Genomic DNA, 8543 nt, shown 5'->3' with positions numbered 1-8543 from the left:
ATGGGTAATAGTCTAGTCCTGATAAACTAGTCCTGTATGGGTAAGAGTCTAGTCCTGATAAACTAGTCCTGTATGGGTAATAGTCTAGTCCTGATAAACTAGTCCTGTATGGGTAATAGTCTAGTCCTGATAAACTAGTCCTGTATGGGTAATAGTCTAGTCCTGATAAACTAGTCCTGTATGGGTATTAGTCTAGTCCTGATAAACTAGTCCTGTATGGGTAATAGTCTAGTCCTGATAAACTAGTCCTGTATGGGTAATAGTCTAATCCTGATAAACTAGTCCTGTATGGGTAATAACCTAGTCCTGATAAACTAGTTCTGTATGGGTAATAGTCTAGTCCTGATAAACTAGTCCTGTATGGGTAATAACCTAGTCCTGATAAACTAGTCCTGTATGGGTAATAACCTAGTCCTGATAAACTAGTCCTGTATGGGTAATATCCTAGTCCTGATAAACTAGTCCTGTATGGGTAATAACCTAGTCCTGATAAACTAGTCTGATACACTAGTCCAGATAAACTAGTCCTGTATGGGTAATAACCTAGTCCTGATAAACTAGTCCTGTATGGGTAATAACCTAGTCCTGATAAACTAGTCCTGTATGGGTAAGAGTCTAATCCTGATAAACTAGTCCTGTATGGGTAATAGTCTAGTCCTGATAAACTAGTCCTGTATGGGTAATAGTCTAGTCCTGATAAACTAGTCCTGTATGGGTAAGAGTCTAGTCCTGATAAACTAGTCCTGTATGGGTAATAGTCTAGTCCTGATAAACTAGTCCTGTATGGGTAATAGTCTAGTCCTGATAAACTAGTCCTGTATGGGTAATAGTCTAGTCCTGATAAACTAGTCCTGTATGGGTATTAGTCTAGTCCTGATAAACTAGTCCTGTATGGGTAATAGTCTAGTCCTGATAAACTAGTCCTGTATGGGTAATAGTCTAATCCTGATAAACTAGTCCTGTATGGGTAATAACCTAGTCCTGATAAACTAGTCCTGTATGGGTAATAGTCTAGTCCTGATAAACTAGTCCTGTATGGGTAATAACCTAGTCCTGATAAACTAGTCCTGTATGGGTAATAACCTAGTCCTGATAAACTAGTCCTGTATGGGTAAGAGTCTAATCCTGTACTCTGTTTTATTGTAGCTGCTGACTGACGTCACCGTGAGAATAGATGAAAAACACAACATCAAATAATACAACAGAATAAAGCCACGTGACAATAACAGGTCTAATTCACCCTGTGTGTCTGTTATTAGTGTGATAAATCTATTCCCGACGTGCTGTGGTGACTTCCTGTTTGCGTCATTCTCAGCAGGAGGATTGTTTTGAATGGAAGGAGAACGGTGGACAGCCTGAGCATTATACCGCTGGTATGTGGGCACTGGGAGGCAGCTGTTTGTCGCCAGGTCCTACTGTATCCTACTGATCCTACTGTACTTATTCACCCGGTTGACGCTGCTGTGGTATACGCTCTCGTGGCAGGCATGTTTGGCGGATTTCATTTATTTTATTGGCTTCTTCCGTGAAACCGACCCCGCGCTGTTGATCGCGGATTGGCTATCTTTTCAGTCTGATATTATATCCTAGGCATATGATTGGTGGACTTGCTAGTGCGCTATACTCCTCAACCGTGCTACGACTATCCGGTGTGAATCCCATCCCATTGGTTACTGTCCCTGTCAGTCTGTACACTCTCTCTTGTGATTGGTGTTATGACAGCGCCGTGGACCTGCCCAGTCGTACCCGTCTGGTTGTGAGAGGCTGAGCTCTCTTCCTGGTCCTGCTGTCCACCGTGCGCCCGCCCTGACATCAACTTCCAAGGAGGAGCAGCTCGTCGGTTCGCGTGCGCTACTGCGGTACTGCAACCCCGGCTGCTATGTGACTCCATCGGGGGAACTTGGTTTGAATTAGCGGTCCGGTTATACCAAGGATAGGGTTCTGGTGCACCGTAGGTCATTGGAAGTGAAACGAGAGGTGCAGATAGGGTGCGAGGGTCTTCGACAGTGGAGCGTGGCAGCAGGAGGGGGATTTCTCTCGTTCCTATCAGATCTGCCTACAACCGGGGTCTGGCGTAGAATATGGCGGAACATCACTCTGTTTCCGATAGCAAGCATAAAGCTTCCGCTGCGAATATCGGAGCTTCTCTCTCTGGGAATGGACGGACCAGTCCAGCGGGGACCGTCGGTAGTAGTCCTACGGGGGCTCTCTCCACCGGGATAGCTCAGCCGGCAGGGTGGCAGTCCTTACTTTCGTTTACCATCCTGTTTCTGGCCTGGCTGGCTGGTTTCAGTGCCAGGCTCTTCGCTGTCATCCGATTTGAGAGCATCATCCACGAGTTTGACCCTTGGTGAGTAAAACAGTAACACGATCATTCACATCGATAATGGAGAATGTAGACAACTACCGCGCTACTGGAAATATATGCTGCTCTATCTGATCTAGCTCTGATTTCATGTTTGGCAACACAGCAGACAGAGCAGCGCAACATTTTGTATAAACTCAGCCACGTATCCTTTGTAGTAGTTCCAGAGTGACGATACATTGTAACAGTAATTGTGTGCATGTCGGATCCGGAGCAGAGCGCGCGTCTTCATAAAGAGGACAATGGTGCGGTGTGAGTGACACAGCGGATTGAACACGGAAACAAGAAGCAGCAGCCTGAAGAGTAGCCTATAGCCGACCTATCCTATCTATATGCATTTCCTCATTTATTATCCAACTGTTTGGCCGGATCTTACATAACAACTAGACGTTTACAGTTAGCGGTTTATTCCAGGATAGACTAATAATTGACTATTCGGCCATAGGCATTTTTGACTTGTATAACATGACGATGTCTATAGGCTATAAATCAAATAACTGACAACTACCGTAGTGCACTACATGGGGAATTAGGGTGCCATTTGGGAGTCACTGAAGTCTGTAGGACTCTGTATTACATGGAGATTGACAACTCTGACTATTGCTTCAAGACGAGTGGGGAAACAGTCTGTTAGTGAGAGGAGAATAATGAATTTAGTCTATGACTATTGGCATTACGATAGGAATTGTGCCTATTTGATGAGACTGAACGGATTTTCTAACTGTAGAACCTGTTGTGGAGAACTAGGAAATCGTCAGTCAGACCAATGCCTCCTTCTCCTCTGAGAGGAGACAGTGTGAGAGGAGACAGTGTGAGAGGAGACAGTGTGAGAGGAGACAGTGTGAGAGGAGACAGTATCTGAGGAGACAGTATCTGAGGAGACAGTATCCGAGGAGACAGTATCCGAGGAGACAGTATCCGAGGAGACAGTATCTGAGGAGACAGTGTGAAAGGAGACAGTATCCGAGGAGACAGTATCCGAGGAGACCGTGTGAAAGGAGACAGTATCCGAGGAGACAGTGTGAAAGGAGACAGTCTGAGAGGAGACAGTATGACAGGAGACAGTATGACAGGAGACAGTCTGAGAGGAGACAGTCTGGGAGGAGACAGTATGACAGGAGAAGGTCTGAGAGGCTATTGCCCAGCTAAAGCCAGTATTGTATCATCTGTTGACAGTGATGTTGTTGTTGTATAATGACACTATGGAATTAACATTGTTTCATGTCAACTGTTTGATGCAGTTAAGATCAAGACTAGAGGAAAGACAAATACTAATTATGTTCTCTCCAGACCCTGTTCTGATACACCTGTATTACACCTGTATTACACCCGTATTATACCTGTATCACATCTGTATTATACCTGTATTACATCTGCATTACACATGTATCACATCTGCATTACACCTGTATTACACCTGTATCACACCTGTATCACACCTGTATTACACCTGCATTACACCTGCATTACACCTGTATTACACCTGTATTACACCTGTATTACACCTTCATTACACCTGTATTACACCTGTATTACACCTTCATTACACCTGTATTACACCTTCATTACACCTGTATTACACCTTCATTACACCTTCATTACACCTGTATCACACCTGTATTACACCTGTATTACACCTGCATTACACCTGTATTACACCTGTATTACACCTTCATTACACCTGTATTACACCTGTATTACACCTGTATTACACCTTCATTACACCTGTATTACACCTGTATTACACCTGTATTACACCTGTATTACACCTGTATTACACCTGTATTACACCTTCATTACACCTTCATTACACCTGTATTACACCTGTATTACACCTGTATTACACCTTCATTACACCTGTATCACACCTGTATCACACCTGTATCACACCTGTATTACACCTGTATTACACCTGCATTACACCTGCATTACACCTGCATTACACCTGCATTACACCTGCATTACACCTGTATTACACCTGCATCACACCTGCATTATACCTGTATTATACCTGCATTACACCTGTATCACACCTGTATTACACCTGCATCACACCTGCATTATACCTGTATTATACCTGCATTACACCTGTATTACACCTTCATTACACCTGTATTACACCTGCATCACACCTGCATTATACCTGTATTATACCTGCATTACACCTGTATCACACCTGTATTATACCTGTATTACACCTGCATTACACCTGTATTATACCTGCATTACACCTGTATCACACCTGTATCACACCTGTATCACACCTACATTTACATTTACATTTAAGTCATTTAGCAGACGCTCTTATCCAGAGCGACTTACAAATTGGTGCATTCACCTTATGACATCCAGTGGGACAGTCACTTAACAATAGTGCATCTAAAACTTAGGGGGGGTGGGGTGAGAGGGATTACTTAACCTATCCTAGGTATTCCTTAAAGAGGTGGGGTTTCAGGTGTCTCCGGAAGGTGGTGATTGACTCCGCTGTCCTGGCGTCGTGAGGGAGTTTGTTCCACCATTGGGGGGCCAGGGCAGCGAACAGTTTTGACTGGGCTGAGCGGGAGCTGTACTTCCTCAGTGGTAGGGAGGCGAGCAGGCCAGAGGTGGATGAACGCAGTGCCCTTGTTTGGGTGTAGGGCCTGATCAGAGCCTGGAGGTACTGAGGTGCCGTTCCCCTCACAGCTCCGTAGGCAAGCACCATGGTCTTGTAGCGGATGCGAGCTTCAACTGGAAGCCAGTGGAGAGAACGGAGGAGCGGGGTGACGTGAGAGAACTTGGGAAGGTTGAACACCAGACGGGCTGCGGCGTTCTGGATGAGTTGAAGGGGTTTAATGGCACAGGCAGGAGCCCAGCCAACAGCGAGTTGCAGTAATCCAGACGGGAGATGACAAGTGCCTGGATTAGGACCTGCGCCGCTTCCTGTGTGAGGCAGGGTCGTACTCTGCGGATGTTGTAGAGCATGAACCTACAGGAACGGGCCACCGCCTTGATGTTAGTTGAGAACGACAGGGTGTTGTCCAGGATCACGCCAAGGTTCTTGGCGCTCTGGGAGGAGGACACAGTGGAGTTGTCAACCGTGATGGCGAGATCATGGAACGGGCAGTCCTTCCCCGGGAGGAAGAGCAGCTCCGTCTTGCCGAGGTTCAGCTTGAGGTGGTGATCCGTCATCCACACTGATATGTCTGCCAGACATGCAGAGATGCGGTTCGCCACCTGGTCATCAGAAGGGGGAAAGGAGAAGATTAATTGTGTGTCGTCTGCATAGCAATGATAAGAGAGACCATGTGAGGTTATGACAGAGCCAAGTGACTTGGTGTATAGCGAGAATAGGAGAGGGCCAAGAACAGAGCCCTGGGGGACACCAGTGGTGAGAGCGCGTGGTGAGGAGACAGATTCTCGCCACGCCACCTGGTAGGAGCGACCTGTCAGGTAGGACGCAATCCAAGCGTGGGCCGCGCCGGAGATGCCCAACTCGGAGAGGGTGGAGAGGAGGATCTGATGGTTCACAGTATCGAAGGCAGCCGATAGATCTAGAAGGATGAGAGCAGAGGAGAGAGAGTTAGCTTTAGCAGTGCGGAGCGCCTCGGTGATACAGAGGAGAGCAGTCTCAGTTGAATGACTAGTCTTGAAACCTGACTGATTTGGATCAAGAAGGTCATTCAGAGAGAGATAGCGGGAGAGCTGGCCAAGGACGGCACGTTCAAGAGTTTTGGAGAGAAAAGAAAGAAGGGATACTGGTCTGTAATTGTTGACATCGGAGGGATCGAGTGTAGGTTTTTCAGAAGGGTGCAACTCTCGCTCTCTTGAAGACGGAAGGGACGTAGCCAACGGTCAGGGATGAGTTGATGAGCGAGGTGAGGTAAGGGAGAAGGTCTCCGGAAATGGTCTGGAGAAGAGAGGAGGGGATAGGGTCAAGCGGGCAGGTTGTTGGGCGGCCGGCCGTCACAAGACGCGAGATTTCATCTGGAGAGAGAGGGAGAAAGAGGTCAGAGCATAGGGTAGGGCAGTGTGAGCAGAACCAGCGGTGTCGTTTGACTTAGCAACGAGGATCGGATGTCGTCGACCTTCTTTTCAAAATGGTTGACGAAGTCATCTGCAGAGAGGGAGGAGGGGGAGGGGGCGGAGGATTCAGGAGGGAGGAGAAGGTGGCAAAGAGCTTCCTAGGGTTAGAGGCAGAAGCTTGGAATTTAGCGTGGTAGAAAGTGGCTTTAGCAGCAGAGACAGAGGAGGAAAATGTAGAGAGGAGGGAGTGAAAGGATGCCAGGTCCGCAGGAGGCGAGTTTTCCTCCATTTCCGCTCGGCTGCCCGGAGCCCTGTTCTGTGAGCTCGCAATGAGTCATCGAGCCACGGAGCGGGAGGGGAGGACCGAGCCGGCCTGGAGGATAGGGGACATAGAGAGTCAAGGGATGCAGAGAGGGAGGAGAGGAGGGTTGAGGAGGCAGAATCAGGAGATAGGTGGGAGAAGGTTTGAGCGGAGGGAAGAGATGATAGGATGGAAGAGGAGAGAGTAGCGGGGAGAGAGAGCGAAGGTTGGGACGGCGCGATACCATCCGAGTAGGGGCAGTGTGGGAGGTGTTGGATGAGAGCGAGAGGGAAAAGGATACAAGGCAGTGGTCGGAGACTTGGAGGAGTTGCAATGAGGTTAGTGGAAGAACAGCATCTAGTAAAGATGAGGTCGAGCGTATTGCCTGCCTTGTGAGTAGGGGGAAGGTGAGAGGGTGAGGTCAAAAGAGGAGAGGAGTGGAAAGAAGGAGGCAGAGAGGAAAGAGTCAAAGGTAGACGTGGGGAGGTTAAAGTCGCCCAGAACTGTGAGAGGTGAGCCGTCCTCAGGAAAGGAGCTTATCAAGGCATCAAGCTCATTGATGAACTCTCCGAGGGAACCTGGAGGGCGATAAATGATAAGGATGTTAAGCTTGAAAGGGCTAGTAACTGTGACAGCATGGAATTCAAAGGAGGCGATAGACAGATGGGTAAGGGGAGAAAGAGAGAATGACCACTTGGGAGAGATGAGGATCCCGGTGCCACCACCCCGCTGACCAGACGCTCTCGGGGTGTGCGAGAACACGTGGGCGGACGAAGAGAGAGCAGTAGGAGTAGCAGTGTTGTCTGTGGTGATCCATGTTTCCGTCAGGGCCAAGAAGTCGAGGGACTGGAGGGAGGCATGGGCTGAGATGAACTCTGCCTTGTTGACCGCAGATTGGCAGTTCCAGAGGCTACCGGAGACCTGGAACTCCACGTGGGTCGTGCGCGCTGGGACCACCAGAGTAGGGTGGCCGCGGCCACGCGGTGAGGAGCGTTTGTATGGTCTGTGCAGAGAGGAGAGAACAGGGATAAACCGACACATAGTTGACAGGCTACAGAAGAGGCTACGCTAATGCAAAGGAGATTGGAATGACAAGTGGACTACACGTCTCGAATGTTCAGAAAGTTAAGCTACGTAGCAAGAATCTTATTGACTAAAATGATTAAAATGATACAGTACTGCTGAAGTAGGCCAGCTGGCAGTGGGTGCGTTGTTGACACTACACTAATCAAGTCGTTCCGTTGAGTGTAATAGTTTCTGCAGTGTTGCTATTCGGGGCTAGCAGGCTAGCTAGCAGTGTTGTTTACGTTACGTTGCGTTAAAAGAACGACAATAGATGGCTAGCGAACCTAGAAAATCGCTCTAGACTACACAATTATCTTTGATACAAAGACGGCTATGTAGCTAGCTAAGTAGCTAGCTACGATCAAACAAATCAAACCGTTGTACTGTAATGAAAATGAAGTGAAAATGTGATACAACCTGTGAATGCGACCGGGTAGTTGAGTTCTATACAGAAGACGTTGGCTAGCGTTGGCTAGCTGTTGGCTAGCTAGCAGAGTCACCTACGTTAAGGACGACAAATAGCTGGCTAGCTAACCTCGGTAAATTAAGATAATCACTCTAAGACTACACACTCTAAACCTAAACAACACAATTATCTTGGATACGATGATACGATGATACGAAGACAGCAAAGACAGCTATGTAGCTAGCTGACACTAAACTAATCAAGTCGTTCAGTTGAGTGTAACAGTTTCTCCAGTGCAGCTAATCAGTGGACGTTAGCTAGCTGGCTAGTGAAGACTAGTGAAGACTACGTTAGGACGGCGAAATACGATAATTACGCAATTATCTTTTGATACAAAGACGGCT

General features: G+C 47.6%; 1 protein-coding gene across 1 annotated transcript in view; it reads left to right on the top strand.

The window, feature by feature from the left end:
* Positions 1-1763: 1763 nt before the first annotated feature.
* LOC124021891 (dolichyl-diphosphooligosaccharide--protein glycosyltransferase subunit STT3B-like) overlaps positions 1764-8543 on the top strand; it is a gene marked incomplete at its 3' end in the record, with an annotated part of 62025 nt that continues 55245 nt past the window's right edge. Inside the window, exon 1 of the mRNA XM_046337027.1 lies at positions 1764-2350. Coding sequence (XP_046192983.1) covers positions 2082-2350 — 269 coding nt within the window. The remainder of the gene's footprint in view (positions 2351-8543) is intronic.

This window comes from Oncorhynchus gorbuscha, unplaced genomic scaffold (genome assembly GCF_021184085.1).
Source record: "Oncorhynchus gorbuscha isolate QuinsamMale2020 ecotype Even-year unplaced genomic scaffold, OgorEven_v1.0 Un_scaffold_1244, whole genome shotgun sequence".
Classification (NCBI taxonomy): Eukaryota; Metazoa; Chordata; class Actinopteri; order Salmoniformes; family Salmonidae; genus Oncorhynchus; species Oncorhynchus gorbuscha.
Note: the sequence above shows the minus strand (reverse complement) of the source record. Positions and strands in the feature narration are given on the sequence as shown.